This window comes from Oryzias melastigma, linkage group LG5 (genome assembly GCF_002922805.2).
Source record: "Oryzias melastigma strain HK-1 linkage group LG5, ASM292280v2, whole genome shotgun sequence".
Taxonomy (NCBI): Eukaryota; Metazoa; Chordata; class Actinopteri; order Beloniformes; family Adrianichthyidae; genus Oryzias; species Oryzias melastigma.
The window spans coordinates 2,673,919-2,691,123 of NC_050516.1; the positions used below are offsets into that span (position 1 = coordinate 2,673,919).

Sequence of the window (17,205 nt, forward strand, 5' to 3'; positions counted from 1 at the left end):
GATTGAAGTTGTTGGAAAATTAGGAATCTGTTTGCGCCCGTTTAATAAACATACATAAATCCCCGTATACAGTGTTGGTATCGTCCACATCGGCGACACCCCCGGTCAGATATTTTCTGTCGGCCCAACTGTCTGGCTCGTGCGCTCGAGTGTCTGGAATCCCATTAAAGGCGCCGCGTCTCCGTCCGTCCGTCTGCCGTAGCGGGGATGCGAAGGAACGGAGCCACGGAGTGAACATGCTCCTCCACCCCGGAGCCCTGCGCGCCGCGGCGGGACACTCGGCCTTCTTGTCGCCCGCAGGCCGGACCTTTCACGCCTGAAGCGTCAGCCGGAACGGTGAGCTAAACGTCGTCGGCGGCTGCTGGCGAGGGCGCCCTGTCTTCGGTGCTAGCCGCAGTGCTAACGACACATATGTAGCCTGACGGTTTGTGGACGCGGCGGCTGTCAGACCACCGACAGGCCGAACACTCCGACAGCTGCTCGAGCTTTCTGCGGCAGAAGTTAGCTTAGTTTTTGGAGCCTGGAGCGTGCGTGTGTCCTCGCTGCTGGCTGGTACCAGGTTCTGATAGTGTTGTTGTCAGGTCTGATGGATTCTGGTGGAGATACCTTCACATGGATGTTTTCCAGTCAAAACGACATGCAGGGATTGTTAGGATTTAGATGCAAAACAAGCTTGTTTACATGCACGAGGGTGGACTGATTATGGTTTGGGCTTGTGCTAGGTTAACTAAAATTCAACTCGTAGAGAGAAACTTCAGATTACATGTGAACAGAGTAAAGTTGACTGCAGTTATTCTGAAGACAGAACGGCAATTTTCAGAACCTGGCAAGTTATTTTTGTCAGAAAAAATGCAAATACATGAGCCAAACTGTGCAGCTCTGACTTCAGAAACATGTTGAGCTTAAATTTTGTGCTCTTCTCCCAATTATTATCTGTTTTGATGAATGGAGTCAAATCAAAACATTAATGTGCATCGAAAATTAATTCTGGTGATTCAATTTCTCCACATTTTGCAGATCAATTTGTTTGGGATTTCGGGGGCCATCCCGATTTTTATTATTAAAGTGACTATAAGAGCTAAAGGTAAACATTTTGTGTTTCTATCATGTTCTTGTGACATTTTTCTGATGATGGAGGACAATTTTTACAAAAAAATAAGCTTAAGATTGCATTTCTGAGTAATTCTGTATTCAAATCGATTTGAATCAGGAGCAGATGAAAAAATCTCATTTGAAACAAAATATTTTTGTCATATAGAGAATACTGTATACATCCACTTGCAGACGGCTAGATCCATGTACGTCCTCATTTCTCTAATCTGAGCTTACATCTACATTTTTACAGCGGTAATGTTATGTTGGGGGTGTGAGGTGCTGTAAGATGAATGATGGGAAGTTGGGACAGCTTACCCACAATTCAGAGGACTTCCACTTCTCTGCAGAAACTATGTCCCAGAAAATGACACACTTTAAAAAAAAAAAAAGTCTAAAAACAGCATAATCCTAGTTAAAAGACCGCTTTAACAGTTTCAGCTGAGTGACGCCGGTGTCTGTTTTGCTGAGGTTCACGCCAGCTCCTCTTCCACTCATGCAGCGGCCGCTGATGGAGGTGGGAAGCAGCAGCTCGGACGCCTCGGTGGTGCAGGTGAGCTTCCCCGCCGCTCAGACCTCCGTGCTGGAGAGCCTGAACCAGCAGAGGGAGGACGGCAGCCTCTGTGACCTCTCCATCCACGTCCAGGGACAGGTGTTTAAGGCCCACCGCTGCGTTCTGGCTGCATCCTCGCCATATTTCCATGACCAGGTGAGAGCTACCGAAGGATTTCCTCTGCTGCAAACGTGTGCTTCCATTTACAATTTAATTATTATAAATCTGATTCTAAAACATCCGAACTGTTGAACAGAGAAATGATAGATTGATCAGTGTCTACTCCGGCCTCCAGGTTCTCCTGAAGAACATGTCCACAGTCTCCATCCCGGCGGTGATGGACCCACTCGCATTCGAGAGCGTGCTGAGCTGCGCCTACACCGGTCGGCTGCGGATGCTGCGCGACGACATCGTCAACTACCTCACCGTTGGCAGCGTCCTGCAGATGTGGCACATCGTGGACAAATGCACAGAGCTGCTGAAAGAGGGCCGAGCCGCCGCCACCGCCGCGGGGGCCAGTAGTGGAGGCGGGGCCGTGCAAGAAGGAGCAGGTGGAGGTGAACGATCTGCCAACCCGGGATGCAGCAGCAGCAACGCCAGCAGAGCTGCAGGTGGACCAAGCGGCGTCAGCCCAAGACGGGCTGGTGAGTCCAATGATCCCCAGCAGGCCGCCAACCCCCCCAGCCAGCCGCTGGTGACTGAGAGCCAGTCTCCCAGCAGCACCAACTACTTCAGCCCCCGAGACGGGAGCAGCTTTGGGGGAGGCGGAGCGGCTGTTGCGGGGTCTGCAGTGGATGGAGGCAGAGCCAGCAACACCCCCAGCTACTGCACCCCATCCGGCGGGGAAGAGGCCCTCCTCATTGAGGAGGAGGAGGAGGAGGAGGACATGGAGGAGGAGGAGGAAGTTTACCATCAGCGGAAGAGAGGAAGAGGAGGAGGCAGTGGCAGGAGGAAGAAGATGAGCTCCGTGTCGGAGCAGGAGGTGGGGGTCAGCGACAGCTTCGGCGTGTCTTCTTATCAGGTGAGAAGGTCAAGCAGGTACAGAAACACCTGTAGAACTTTTTTTTTCTTCATTCAAACTATTTAGTTGAAAAAAAATTCAGTTTGCTTTTACTCACTACAAATAGTTTTGACACTTATATTAAACTCTAATCAAAGGATGGCGAGGACGCAGCGTTGCCTCTGCAGAAACGCCCCACCTACAGCCAGCCCAGCATCATGCCCCGCAAACAGTGGGTGGTGGTGAAAACTGAGCGCACAGAGGACGACGACCTGATCGTGGTGTCGGAGGAGGAGGAGGGTGGAGAAGATGAGGAGGAAGAGGAGGAGAGAGAGATTGAGCTGGCCCGGGAGAGAGGCAACTTCAACATCTCCAACGTTAGGAGCCTGTCGGCTGAGCTGGGGGGTCGAGCTGAGGGCGACATGGACTCTCAGGTGATTGGGCGTGCACTGATGACATTATAATAACTCCAAAACCAATTGAAGGCAGTCTGTTTATAGAACACAGTGGTGTTGTTTATGGAGTGTCCACTAGAGGGAGACAGAGAGCCAGATTGTGCAAATAAAGTTCAGTTTATAAGCTTTTTTTTGTTTGTTTTTTTTTTTGTTTTTTTAAGTAGGGATTGACATGAATGAGATTATGGTTTAGGGTAGTGCTAAATTAACTAAAATTCAACTTCTATAGAGAAATTTGAAACCATTCATGAACAGTCTAAGTTGAAGATTTTTGCTAAACTAATTTTAGATTTATTGGAGTTCTGATCTGCAGACGGAACAGGAATTTTCAGAACCTGATTTGTTTTTTTTTTGCCAGAAAAATTTAAATTAGTCAAACTAAAGCTTTCAGCTATCTATGTAGGTCAGATTTTTTGGAAATGTGTTAAGCTTTAATTTTGTTCTCTTCTCCTGATTAATATGTTATAACACCATCCATATCACTCCATTCCCTGAGGTTGTTTTTGGTGTGTCCACTAGAGGGAGACAGAGAGTCAGATGTGCAAATAAAGTTCAGCTTACAACCTCGTTTTATTTAAAAATATGGAATTTTATTTTTTCCACCAACCTGCAAATTACATATTTGTGATTAAATATTATTTTTATGGATTTATTTCATATTTAACTCTGTTTCTGTGTAGGTGGACTTCTGCCAGTCCTCAGAGGACTTCTTCAAGTTTGAGGGCAGTTTGATGGAGCAGACTTTAGCCCAGCACCTTCAGGACAGCGGTTCGGGTCAGAACCAGAACCGAGCCGTGTCAGCCCTGCTGGGTCAGGTCCAGAATGCTTCTTCGGCCCGCGCTCAGCTCTTCCCACTGGACATGCAGGGGAACCAGATCCTCCTGTACAGCCAGGCCTCTGGACTCCCCCTGGACTCTGCGACCTCTCCTCTGGGGGTGGCAGGGGGAGTGATGGGAGGAGGAGCCTCTTTTAAAAGTCCCAATCTGGAGCACGGCGTGGTCCACCTGCAGGGTGGTTTGGGCGTAGATGGGTCTGACAGTGGGGGGGTGGGGGCTGGCGGTGGCGGCGGCGCTGGCGGCTCCGCCAAAGTGTTCATGTGTCACTGCGGGAAGTCGTTCACCCACAAGAGCATGCGGGACCGTCACATCAACATGCACCTGGACCTGCGGCCCTTCCACTGCCCCGTCTGCGCCAAGAAGTTCAAGATGAAGCACCACCTGACCGAGCACATGAAGACGCACACCGGCCTCAAGCCGTACGACTGCCTCGGCTGCGGGAAGAAGTTCATGTGGCGTGACAGCTTCATGAGGCACCGCTCCCACTGCGAGAGGCGGGGCGAGAGCGGGGAGGGCGGGGCCAGCAGTGACGGGGGCAGGAGAGGAGGCGGAGAGGACGACCTGATTTCCTCCCCTCACCTCCTCCTGTCTGCAGGAGAAAGAGGTCAGGGAGGGATGCTGGGAGGAGGGACGAGGGGCGGAGCTTCAGCTCAGCAGCACAGCGCAGGAGGCACCCGTAGCAACATGGCCGCCGCGGGGGTGCTGCTGGGGGTTCCCTCCCACAGTCCAGGTCAGGATGAAGGACCCGGGATGTTCGGACTCGGGTTGAGTCGAGGAGATGAAGATATGTGTGAAGTCAGCGCCGGTGAAAGCAGCGTAACTTAAAAGCGTCTTCTGAGAGGAAGCTCCAGATCCAAGAAACTCTAAAACAAAAAAAATCTGCACTTTGTTACAAGACAGTTTGAATCTGAGGCCTTCGATGGACTTGAACCTGTGGAGTTTCAGAAACCTAAATGATTCAAAGAAAAGTGACCTCATGAACATGGACCTGCTGTAGATTTAATCTGTAATGTTTATACGTCTCTGTTCTGTGTGTTTCTAACAAGAAAGCCAAATATTTAAAGAAAAAAAGAACATTTTTATTTCTGTTGAAGCATCAACAAAAGAGAAAATCGGCATCTGTAGTCAAAACTAAGATTTGCCAAGTGTCTAAATAAATGAAATGTGTTTCTAACGTCCGGAACATTCCAGAAGCTGCTTGTTTTTTATTTTATTCAGAGTTTATTCATAATCCTCGCTGTAAATATGTAGAAATATACCGATCTCATCAGACATTGAAAGATGTTTCAGTGTTGGATCCTGTTTTAAATTCAGAGATAATGTGAATGTGTTGCTGATCTGTTTCCTCACAGGTACTCGGAGCCTCGTAGCTTTTGTGCACAAACGTTTCCTTAAAGACACCAACATGACCTCACTGCTCGATGGAGAAGAGTTTTTATTTATCCTGGGGTAAAAAAGCAGAAACAAGATTGATCCTGATCATTCCAGAAGGAAACCAACAAGAGAATCTGTTCAGATTCCAGCAGAAATGAAAAGAAACGGACGATTCTTTTTCTTAAAACCAGTTTGGTACAAATGTTTCTGCTAACTGAATATATGATGATGAATCTGTGAAAAGGATTTCAATAAATGCTTTACTTCACTTATTTGGATGTTAGTCATGACTTCAGACATAAACATGGAAAAACACTAAGTTTAAATCACATTAAAATAGTTATTTTTGTATGTTAAAAAGTCACATTCACATAATCTACTCAGATTATGTTTGAGTTATTCTTAATCCTGTCCAAATTTATGCACGACTGTTTTAATGTTAAAGTTGTTCATCAGCGCTTTAAACAAAAAAAGCGTCAAATTCTAAGCTTTTGGAGTGGTTTTGGTCTTATAAATAATAACTGAAGACTGAACAACATTTGCGGTTACTCTACTAGGATGTGAGAAGTTTTAACGCCAATGGATAATTGTAAAAACGTTATATTTTACAACATTTTTAACCATTTAGGCTTATTTAAGATGATTGATATGAAATGCAACAATAACAAAAACCCATTTATTTTAATTGAATCAAAGAACATTGCTGGTGTAATCCAGAATATCCACAAATCTTCTGTCAATTCATGTGAAAGTTTAAAACTTGTATTAATGTGCTCTTGGTTTTCTTAAACGTTGTAACAGAGCTGCTCCGAGATCAGAAATAAGGAATATATATTTATATATATAAAGATAAAACTAACTTTATGGGGTGAAAAATACATTTTTTCTCCTCAAAAAGAGAAAAAAAATGTAGTTGATGTAGTTGAGTCACGAAAGAGTTTAAATAAACTCAGTTTATAGAAAACAACACATACAACCTGATTAATACAAAATGACTCAACACACCTTAATTAAACTAAGCAGATTCAGGAGAAATACAATTACTACCATTAGCCCTCTGTTTATTTAAAGAAATGAACAGAAAAACAACTTTTAGTCAAAAGTAACTAAATCAAATTCTCTTGAAGAACTCGGTTCTACCTTCAGTGGGACTTCAGCTTCAGTTGATACTTTAGTCCCATAAAACCGAATATCTCTGTTATCCTTCATGAAGAAAGACATCTTTTTGTGCCCCATAAAGTTAGTTTTGTCATTTGTCATTTTAAGTTGTGTTTTAGAATATTAATTCTGATGAAAGAATTGTACTGTTTGTGACTGAAAATAACAATAAAAATACAGTGAGTGAGTCAGGAGCCAACGTTAATTATGAGGAATAATGCATCACAGTGGAGGGTGAGTTTGTGAATCAGTTTGATTTGGCCTCAAAGAGCCATGAGGTTGAAATGTCCCACAGGGAGACATCTGAGGGTCTGTTCTGGATCAGTTTGAAGGTTTTTGATGAGAAGCACATTTGTGTGAACAGAAAAGAGATGAAAATCTCTCATGGAGAGCTGTGATTTAAAGAATGAAAGTAACACGAGTGAAGAGCAGCTCTGGACCCGGCCAGCCCCATTATGAGGTGCAAGAAGAACATCAGTGAGGGGGGGGTTGTTAGGTCTGGGGGTGTCTTATCCTTTCAAGCCTCTATAATGCATTAAAACCATGTTATCATTATATAAGTTCATCTATCTATGTTCTCCTTTGATCTATCTGATCTGCACTACTCCTCTCCTCAATGACCGGGCTTGGGACAGGCACAAGCAGGGTGTTGGTTTGTTTCCTGAGGCTACATTTATCGTTTTTGATGTCCATCTGTCTGCCGGTCAATCTTTTATTTTTTTTAATTAATATTACTTTAGTTAATTGTGGATTTTTGCATTTGGGGCATTTACGGCCCATGTATACATCCAGCCTCGGTGAAGAACTTACAGTTCACGGTTCAATTCTGCACAAACACAACCGGTTCTGATGGGTCATCACTTGTATTCTAGAGTATTAGTATATTAGTATAAGGATTATTAAGTCATATTAAATTCTTTAATGGAATTAATAAAAAATGTTAAAACCTAAGATTTAAAAAAGAAAAAAAATGTTTTTGGTTTATTAAATTTAAAAGATGAAATAAAAACCAACACAAACATAATTGAAAACAGATTTATCTAGTGATAGAAAATAACATTTTTCTTAAATGAATCTGATATTTGTGTCAGGATTTAACAGAGAAAATGAAGCTTGAAAGTACAGGACTCAACAATAAATCCAATCCCCCTAAAACCATCAAACATTTGAATAAGAAAAGGACCGGAGCTCCTATATCAAAACGTTTTTTATTTCAAAACCAAAATATTTAATTCAGTGAAAGATGAAACTAGAACAAAAAAAAGCAAAATGTTCAGATCAACATATTCAAAAAAAACTCTGAGAAGAGTTTTACCCCCCCCGCCCAAAAAAATATAATTTCACTCATCGTATAAAATCCATGAAAATAAGGGATAGGACAGGAAGTCCATCATCTTGAAATGTCTCTACAGAGAAAAAACATCTACAATTTATCAAATATTTGAAGGGATTGTAGCTTTATTGATGCCATTTGCTCCAGTATTGACTAAGTGACTATTCTGCCTTGTGATTAGCATGTTTTGGGGCATAAACTGATGGGTCATCCCTGTATTCGTCGTAAAAAAAAATATTTTTTTCATTCTGAAGCTTCTTTGAAAATAATGCTTTTGTTGTTAGTCTTCCTTTAATAATCAAAGACAGAATTATCTGCAGGTGTTTTTATGTAGGAATGTGTTAGAAGAAATCCCTCAAAAAACAACCAAAAATTGAAGCTTTTTTTTTGGTTCAGTTCGAATGAATAAACCTGGCTGTGCAGAGCGGCCAGCAGAGGGCAGTGTCACGACGGTAAACATGTCATCCAAACATTTAACAAAAGAAACATGTCAGAAAATGCTTCATAATGAGGTGAATTATTTCCTAAGATTAATCTTTGGAAGCTTGATCATTGATTTTCTATCAACTGAATTTTTCTTTTTTTTTCCTGTGTTTTTTTTTTCTATTCTAAAAGTTGCTTAAGATTTCTAGCATCGAGTGCTTGTTCCAGCTGTCTGTTCTGACAGCAGCACCAACCATCCAACAACTCACAGTCAACAACAGCAAATAAACAAAATGATCCTATAGTACACAACAATCAGAGAACAGAGCTCCATCAGAGAACATGAGAGCTGCATATTAACAAATCATTGACGAGCTGACTCGTGACAGCCACACACTGACCAGTCTGTTTAATCTGTGTGAGGGTCTATACTAGAGTCAACACCCCACAGAGACTTTAAGTGACCAGTCTGAAAGCTGCAAATGTCAGTGCCTCCATGAAGAAATCATCTTCTTCAACTCCAGAGACGGAAACTCTCCGGGAAATAATGTCTATGGAGCGCCGGTGAAGTGCTGGCATCAGTCCGAGTCGGAGAGGACGATGATCTCACAGGGGTCGCACTGGGTCGCCACGTTGACCTGAAAAACAGAGATACGGTTACCGTGGTTACTGCTCAGAAGGAACTTTTTCAAGCATAAAGACACTCTGGATTCGACTAAAAATCCCCTAAAAATGCTCCTGTCAGAAAACAGGAGCATTATGCAAAGTCTCCATTTAAATTAGCTTTATTTTTAGCCTCCATTAAAATGTCAAAAGCTATTTGAACTTCATGTACTTTCAAACAAAGAAAACTCAAAAATCCAAACATTTTCAATGACTTCAGGCTCCTGAGAGAAATGGTGAAATCTTTATTTTTAATGTTTGTAAAGTGAAATTTATAAAGCAAACTTCTTTGCATTTTAGTTGCTCCCTTTAAGGCAGTGGTTCTAAACCTCCAAAGTCACTTTTGCCACAGAAAAAAAAACACATGTAGTAACTTAAATTATTTGCGTTTTGCCTAATTTCTGATTCTGAAGGAAGTTTATTTTAGAAATGTACCAGAACATCCTCTTAGCGTATGTCAATTTGTTCGTCACATGTCATAAATACATCCACTTCCTTCTTAAAGTAGCAACAAATAAAAACTTGAAGTTCATAAAAGAATAAACCTCTTTGGAAATTCTGAAAAAAATCATTTGACTTCAAAATAAAAGAAATCTGGATTTAAGTTGTTTCAGACACCTTCATTTTATTTTGTAGGAGTCGGATGAGGCTAAAGTTGGCGTCCGCATGTTAGCCTCCACTTTTAAAGGAAAATCTGCATCACACTTACACTACACAAAACTAGGAGAAAAAAAACAAGTTTTAACAAATGTTTCACAGAAGATGAAGATTTAAAAGATTTTTAAAAATTGATTTCTTTTTTGCAGAAACTTGTAACTTTGGCACAAGAAAATACTCCTCTGTGTTAAAGAGAAAGACATGAGAAAAAGGTTCAACTTTTGCCTTGAAAGATAATCTAAATCTGGATTGTGTTACGATTGTTAAAATGCCATGATGACCCTGCAGTGTTTCCTTTATTACATTTAAAACGTTGTTCCATTGAGTCTCTATTGTCTCTAAACATCTGCAGGCATTTTCTGACTCTTTAAACTACATCTCAGGAACATTTTAATTTAAACAATTATTTTTCTGCAAACAGGAAGTGGACCACAGAAAATATAGTCCAACATTAAGCTGGTCGGTGACCCACAAAATGTTTGGGATCACTTTTTTAGATAGAGAGAATCCTCCGCCTTCATCCTCCTCTTTCATTTACCACACCAGCACAGAGATCATTATTAGCTTTAAAAAGGCCCAAACTTGATAATAAACAGTTGTTAAAAGCTTCTTGCATTTTCTCTCCACCTTGTTCTTCTTGGGGGGCGGTGTGGACGGGGAGCTCCTGCCCGGCCTTTTGGAAGGAGTTTCTGCCTTAAACGACACTTCGTGGTGTGGAGAACTGCAGACGCCCATATCCAGAGAAATGTCGGCCTCACTGAGGAAGAGGAGCGAGACAAATGTCACCATCTTAAAAATGTTTCCTCCATCTTCCATCAGAGCATCCTCACCTGTCATGGCTTATTATGAGTTTTGTCTTTTTGGAGTTTTCCAGCATCGTTTCCTCCCTCTTCCTCTTCTGGCTCCGTGTCGTTCTGGTACTGGGGAGTGCCGATATGCCGTTGGTCGTCTGAGCGTCACACTTTTCCGCGGTTTGCTGCTCAGTCGAGGATTTCTCCCCAGAGACCCGGGAGGGCTCCTCTGTGCTTTGGTGGGTCGCCTCAAACGCAGGAGAAACCTGCTTGGAGGAGTCTGTGGGCTCCTGGGGTGGATCGGAGTTCCCGTTGAGCAAAGCTTGTTCGCCGTGTTCCTGCGTGGGCTCAAAGTGGGCGGGGCTTTGAGGAGACGACATGTCAGAGATCGGAGAGATTTGAGACTTTGTTTCGTCCGAGGCAGGACTTCCATTTGCGGTGGGCTCCTCTTCATCTTCAAACACGTCGGGCGAGCGCTCGACTGCCTGCTCCTCCTTGTTGTCGCCTTCACTCGCATTCTCCGCCTCGTTTCCATCATCATCATCGTCCTCATCTGCAGGAGGCAAACAAGATAATCAATCCTCTCTTCTCGTTTCTGATCATTTACACAAATCACATTTGAAATTCACAGAGACGTTCAGTTTTATGGAAGCCCCGCCCACCGCTCTCCTGCAGGACAGACGGGGCCAACCCCCACATCCTGAGCAGCCTGTTTGTCTTAACCTTAAAGCTTTGATCCTGATGCTTCAAATCAAAAGGAAGCCGTTTCAGAGCAGCTTCACGCTCTTTCTCCAAAGATGATGTGAATTCTCTACTTCTGGTCTGACCTGGTCCCCCCTGCTGAGTGCTGGCTTCAATCTCGTCTTTGATGTCAGGGTCTGAGGATTCATCGTCTTCGTCGTCCTCTTCTTCCTCCTCCTCCTCCGCCACTCCGTTTGTTACTTTTGTCTTGACTTCTTTGTTTGCCTGAAAATGAGAAAGAAGTTAAGACGGGGAAGAAAACAGATGAGCGAGAAGAGTCCAACTTCTCATCCTGATTAACCATTTTTGCTGAAGTCGGAAAAGTTCAGCGTCAAACTTAAAAAAAGAAAGTTTTTCCTCCTGTTACGCTTCACGGATTGCCGTATTTTTTGCATAATTTGGCCAAGGTGTGACTTATCCTCAGGTGCAACTTCTTAGTGATTTTTAAATCGTAAATGGGCTCATCTGTTATTTTCCCACTAACAACAGTTGAAGAACACTGCCATTGTGTGTATCTTTATGTGCTACTGACAAAAAAGCAGAAGAAGAATCGCAGTCGGGACAGCAATTCATCAAACCAGTTTACAGAGACACGGAAGTACAGCAGAAACCGCCGTCATCCAGTTTATAAGGCAGCACAGCAGCAGCATCTAGTTTATGAACACATTTTTGGGCAATAATTGGATTTGATTTGTCAAAAGAGGGAGCAGGCGCAAATTTGATGGTCATCGAAAAAAGAGGGAGAAATTGCATTCACAGCAGAGCTCCTGTCACTCCATTTTTACACAGGCAGATGAAGAATAAAGAATAGAGGGGAAAAGCTTTTTACAATACAGTCAATAAGTTCTTCTTATGAGGAGTCTTAGTCTCCAGGAGAAGGTGGAGGGGATGGGCAGAGTTATCCAGAATACTTCACATCTGTTTCTCCGTTACCGTTTCTAAGGTAACTTCCACCACTTCCCCCACCTTGCAGATCAGTTCACTTAACCTGTTAGTGTTAGAGTGATCTAAGCCTTCCAAGAAATAGGAGCATCAGTGTTCAGACTAGTTTGCTGCCGATGGAGACGAAAATTTGACGCTTGAATGGCAAACGGTGTGAACGCAGCATTACGCTGGGCTTTGCACTTTTCTCCCAAAAGTGTGACTTATAAATGTTTTTTATTGTGCACTTTTTGGGACTTTCAAAGTCTACTCCGGAAAATAACAACTTTTTCATTCCTGACTGAAAACATTTGTTCATAAAGTTTCTGTTTCATTACTTTAAATAGATGTGAAATTGTCTTTCCTCACCGTATCTTTGCCCTGTCGTTTCAGCCTCTCCAGCTCCTCTACGTCTTCTTGCTTGACGGCGTATTTAGTGATGACTTCCTCCAGGCGGGACATGGCGACCTCTCGGTTGGACCGCAGCTTCTGCTGCAGAGACTGGTCTGACAGCGCCGGGTCTGAAGCTTCAAACAAAAGACGAGAACTAGCTTTAAAACTTTAGAGCGTTTGTACCACAGAGACTTGACTTATGAATCTTATGCAACTTAATACACAAGGAGGAGTGTGTAACAACTGATTTTTTAGGTTTTTTTGTAAGAATTGGGTTGAATTTATAAACCAGTTGGAAAAGATGAAAAGCAAAAAGGTCCCTTTTAGTGGGATTTTTTCCGGGTGGGATTCTCACTGGGTTTGTAGCTGTCTGTGAGGTGAGAGCCAAAGTTGTAAAACATGTCGTTAAGTCGTCGCCGCTGCAGGAGGTTGCCCGTCTCTCTGAAGGCCTCCTGAGCGATCTGGTTCAGATGACTTCTGCTCAAGCACAGGTTGTGGCGCTGGTTGGCACGCAGAACTTGTTGGAGGATGTCTTGATAATCCGGAGGGTTCTGCTGCACCTCGGGACTGTTGATGTAGCGCTGAATCTGAAAAAAAAGAGGGAAAAACAATGTGGAACTGTGAGGATATTTCTCCCGGATATTTAGGAAGTCTTTCAAAGCCGCCAGCTCACTCTCTTGTTGATCTCAGGGTATCGAGTGCTTTTGTACTCGATCCTCTCCTCGATGGCTCGGCCTGTTAACGTGTTGCAGCCCTTTAGTTCACACAGCTTTTCGTAGATCTTCATCAACTGGAAAAGGAGACAAAAATAGTCATGGACGCCTACAACAAATCACAGTTTTACCATTTTTTCACAATCAGATGTGCATGGGACCTTTCGCTTGAGCTTGTGCTCCTGGATGTATATGGAGTCTTCAGCTTCCAAGTCATTCAGACTCAGCTCAGTCTGCTGTAGACGGAAGATCTCATCGTTGTAAACCTTTAAGAGATTCTCCAAGTACGCGATCTGAGAGGGAGAAATGTGCTCCTTAAATTAGTCTGTTATCTTACTTTTTATTTTAAGAATTAAAATAAATAACTAAAGGATTAAATTGACCTTTTTTTAAGGTTTATTCCCTGTACCAACCTGTTTTCTTGAGGCCCTTTGGGCTCTTTTTTCCTCTTTTTGATCCTGCTCTTTGTTGTCTTCCTTTATCCCAGAAGTAGAAGGTTGCTCTTCTTCGCTCCTCTTCTCGCTGCTAAGCGGATCGGAGGTAGAATGTACAAAAGCTGATGTTGAGGTAGAGGACGCCGCCTTAGAGAGAGTCAGTCTCCTATTATCCCTGTGCTGCTTGAGCACCGTGCACAGTTCGTTAATGAAGACAAAAGTTTTGGAGCGGTTGTTCTGGGCGCGAGTTAAACATCCTTTCAGAGAGTTCCTGAACTCCACTGAGGACAGAAACTCTGGAGACGTCTTAGAGTGTTTCAGGTGCAGGTACTCCAGGACCTCCGGGCACTCCTTGGTGTGAGAAGAGCAATGCTTCACAAACTACAGGAGAGAAGGGAGAGAATCAAACACTGAAGATGCTTTCCGTTTAGTGTAGTAACATGCAGATTAACACACCTTTCATTTTACACCTTCATAAGACTTTTACAAACTAAAAAAACTATTAAAATGTCTTTATTGCAACTTACAGAGACAGTCAAACAGGTGAACTGTAAGGGCTTCCAAAACAATTTAACACAAAGAAATCTTAAATGTTTTAAACAATATAATCTAAAGCAGAAAAAAACACATTTTTATCACAAAATAATGAGGGAAAAATAGTAGATATCAACAATATTTTCTCAGTCAAAGTAAAAAAGAGAATAAGTACACAACAAAAACCTGAAAGCAGCTCACCTCAGAGAACAGTTTCTGATTTTCTGTTAGAAGAACCTGAGCTTCCTTCTTCCCTGAGACGAGAGGGGACTTGGTGGCGTGCGTGGCCACCTGCTGCTGGCGTTTGGGCGGTAAGGCGTTTCTGGATCCATGCTTAGAGGAGGGAGTTGCAGCAGAGATAGAGGGCTGAGGACTCTCCTCGTTGTCTTCATCCAGAACTATGATCTCATCTCCCATTGAGGCAGGAGCCACCGCCATCTAAACCCTTAAGGATTCTGCTGTAAATCTGCACACAGGAAGAACACGATCTTATTGACTAAAGGTACAATGACGTGGAAGGATTAAAATAAGAATTTATAGCAGACCGTTGGTTCATATAATGGTAAATATGGGGTTCAGTAGTAGAAAATATTTTTGCAACTTAATTCTTACTGTTTAGTCCTGGTTACAGAACCCAGCCAATAATCATTTTAGGGCTCCCCTTAAATATCAATTTACATAAAATAATGTATTACTAATTGGTTTATGCTATTTTAAATGTTTAAAACCAAACTCATAGAGTCCGACCATGAATTACACCAAAGTTGTTTTTCAATGATATCTGATTATGGATGTTAAAGATACAGATACAAAAAAACAATATAGTACTGAGAGTAACAGCCGTATTGGTTGAAAACCAGATACAAACTAAATTAATTTGGTAAAGAGGTATAAAATTGATCGGGAAGTAAAAAAGATGGGTTTCTGGCTGACTTTTTCAGTGTCTCTTCCTTATTCTGTACATGTGATGCAAACAAAGAGATGTTCATTCTACCAAATCGGATTAGTTAGCCTGGGATGAGAGTTATGTGCACTAAACCTTCCCTCTATTTTCACAGCACTTCTAACAATGCCCAAATCAATTATTTTGATACTTTTGTTAACCACAAAGAACAGAATAAAATGTCTCAAACGCAGGTTATAATGTTTGAATATGTTATCCCAAAGAAGTTTTGTTTTTGTTGCTGAAAAAAAAATCTGTTAAAAAGCATTTTCCTTTATAGCTTTAAATGCCAAATGAATATCTAGACTGCATTTATTACTAAGGTAAAATGATAGAACTGTATTGTATTGCCACAAAGTTAGTGGCATATTTATTGCATAAAAATCTCAATCGGCCATATTTTGAGATGCTGTGAGGGAAAGATATACAACACTATATTTGATGGGACAAAAGTGAATCAAAAGTCTCTGAAACATGATTATAAAATATCTCCGAGATTAATTTAAAAAAAGAAAGAAACAACGCAGTAATAATCGTCGACAAGGTTGCAAGTGATGACCCGAAAATACAGAGACGTAGATAAAGAAATGACACTTTTGTTGACTGATCTAAAGAAACTGAACTTAGGTTTCAAGTTTTTGTGTACGAGATGCAAGAGAATGATGGAAAATGGCTCGACAACAAACAACACGACTGATGTCTAATAACTGTTAAATACGTATGCATGTACGTTTAAATTAATAAAGCCTCACTAGCCTTATGGTTTACTTTGTCTACTGATTTAAACATTTTTATTTAATTTTTTTCACCAAATTGGTTTCAGACAAATTATTTCCGGTCAACGTTAGTTTTAAAAGAGCGAAGGAGAATCTAAATCCAATAGAAAACAAAGGGGAGAAAAACCTGACCACAAAACATAGCAAATAACGAGATTACTTCTGACGAACATGACTGAGTGAATATCAGCGAAACACTCACCTTCTATTCCGGATCTGTTTCTGGTAGGAACGTTTAAACGGAACGCTGTTCAAGAACGCATCCGAAATACAACAGTTTTTAAGCTAAGATTAGCAACAGCCGCTATTGTAACTTTTTCTTGTAAATCCAAATAGAATATAGAAAGAACGGCATTATTTCCGGGTTACAAAAATACCCGAAATTAAAGTTATCAATACTTCATGGACGCGGTTTTCTGAAAGTAAAGACTTTTTGCTAATTTAAAGCTCGTAAACTTAGCTACGCGATCTGCTAGAAACCGAAAATGTGCCCGCGACACTCAGAGCAACGTCAAGGCCTCTCATTGGTGGAAAGAGGAAAGCTTCAGTAAAAGTGTCTCCTATTGGTCAGTGTGGAAGACAACAACAGATGCATCTTTTTCTATTGATCTTTTTTAACCGTAGAAGTAACATTATGGACATCTAGTGGACAGAACTATGAACTGCAGCGTTTCTCAATGCTCTTCTGCACATCACAGTTCAATTTACTTACAGTTTACTGTACATTTAATAATTATAGTATAAATAGTAATAGTTATGGGGTTATCATTAACCCATAAGTAAACGAATAAACAAATTAAGTTAGAAACACTCAATAAACACAAATTGATTGCATTCAAACTGCCAAGATAAAATACATGACATTTAAGAAATTGTAGTTTAGAACCTTAAATAGACCTACCCTATTTTCACATTTATTAAGGTACATTCTATATTTTTTCTTTAGTGGTAATAATAATGTTTTTTTTTTTGTTTGTTTTTGTTTTTTGCTTATGCTTTAAATGAAGAGATAGGACAAGATAATTTAAAAAAAACAGAAATATCTGACAGGGAGTGAGCATAAGTAAAAAACGTTTTTATTAATACACCCATTGCACCGACTATCTGTTATAGACTTGTTTGCTTTCTCATGTGTGTACTTTCAGTTTCAGATACACATATATCTACATATGTAGATAAATATACACACAGAAATATCTGACACTCATTTATCATGTATAAACACTAATTTGGTTTCATTTCTATTTTAATCCCCAGCTCACCCAATTCAAATCTATATGCCACCCATATTACTCCACATATGGAAACTGAAGATAGTTTCTTGTTTGTGTACCTTGTGTATAAAATATATACTTTTTTCCTCCCTGAAATTATGTTATTTCTTTTTTTAATGAATAACTTTTGTATATATTCTT

The 17,205-nt window shown here is 41.4% G+C and overlaps 2 protein-coding genes across 3 annotated transcripts; one reads left to right on the forward strand and one right to left on the reverse strand.

Moving 5' to 3' along the window:
* The first annotated feature begins 26 nt into the window (after positions 1–26).
* On the forward strand, positions 27–5,582 carry zbtb22b (zinc finger and BTB domain containing 22b). Of its 2 annotated transcripts, XM_024270836.2 has the most exons (5): positions 27–336; positions 1,595–1,801; positions 1,941–2,666; positions 2,804–3,079; positions 3,781–5,582. In XM_024270836.2, exons 2-5 carry the CDS (start codon positions 1,604–1,606, stop codon positions 4,759–4,761), a joined length of 2,181 nt encoding a protein of 726 aa, XP_024126604.1. In that variant the 5' UTR covers positions 27–336; positions 1,595–1,603; the 3' UTR covers positions 4,762–5,582. The 2 variants fall into 2 exon arrangements, with proteins under 2 accessions (XP_024126604.1, XP_024126603.1); XM_024270835.2 differs by lacking the exon at positions 27–336 and having other exon boundaries at positions 1,589–1,801.
* Positions 5,583–7,489: 1,907 nt separating this feature from the next.
* On the reverse strand, positions 7,490–16,342 carry daxx (death-domain associated protein). Its single transcript, XM_024269498.2, has 11 exons — positions 15,993–16,342; positions 14,273–14,537; positions 13,517–13,918; positions 13,265–13,396; positions 13,064–13,180; positions 12,746–12,977; positions 12,367–12,524; positions 11,163–11,301; positions 10,375–10,888; positions 10,172–10,301; positions 7,490–8,862 (listed from the first exon to the last, which is right to left on the reverse strand). Exons 2-11 carry the CDS (start codon positions 14,507–14,509, stop codon positions 8,803–8,805), a joined length of 2,121 nt encoding a protein of 706 aa, XP_024125266.1. The 5' UTR covers positions 14,510–14,537; positions 15,993–16,342; the 3' UTR covers positions 7,490–8,802.
* Positions 16,343–17,205: the final 863 nt, after the last annotated feature.

What these genes read in the sequence shown, in the direction of transcription:
- daxx (XM_024269498.2), bottom strand. Translation starts at nt 14,509, where the DNA reads ATGGCGGTGGCTCCTGCCTCAATGGGAGATGAGATCATAGTTCTGGAT. An exon ending in ACCCTGAGATCAACAAGAGA is followed by an intron (nt 12,978 to 13,063) that starts GTGAGCTGGCGG and finishes CTTTTTTTTCAG; the next exon opens with ATTCAGCGCTACATCAACAG. An exon ending in CTCATAATAAGCCATGACAG is followed by an intron (nt 10,302 to 10,374) that starts GTGAGGATGCTC and finishes CCTCTTCCTCAG; the next exon opens with TGAGGCCGACATTTCTCTGG.
- zbtb22b (XM_024270835.2), top strand. Translation starts at nt 1,589, where the DNA reads ATGCAGCGGCCGCTGATGGAGGTGGGAAGCAGCAGCTCGGACGCCTCG. An exon ending in TCGGCGTGTCTTCTTATCAG is followed by an intron (nt 2,667 to 2,803) that starts GTGAGAAGGTCA and finishes CTCTAATCAAAG; the next exon opens with GATGGCGAGGACGCAGCGTT. An exon ending in AGGGCGACATGGACTCTCAG is followed by an intron (nt 3,080 to 3,780) that starts GTGATTGGGCGT and finishes GTTTCTGTGTAG; the next exon opens with GTGGACTTCTGCCAGTCCTC.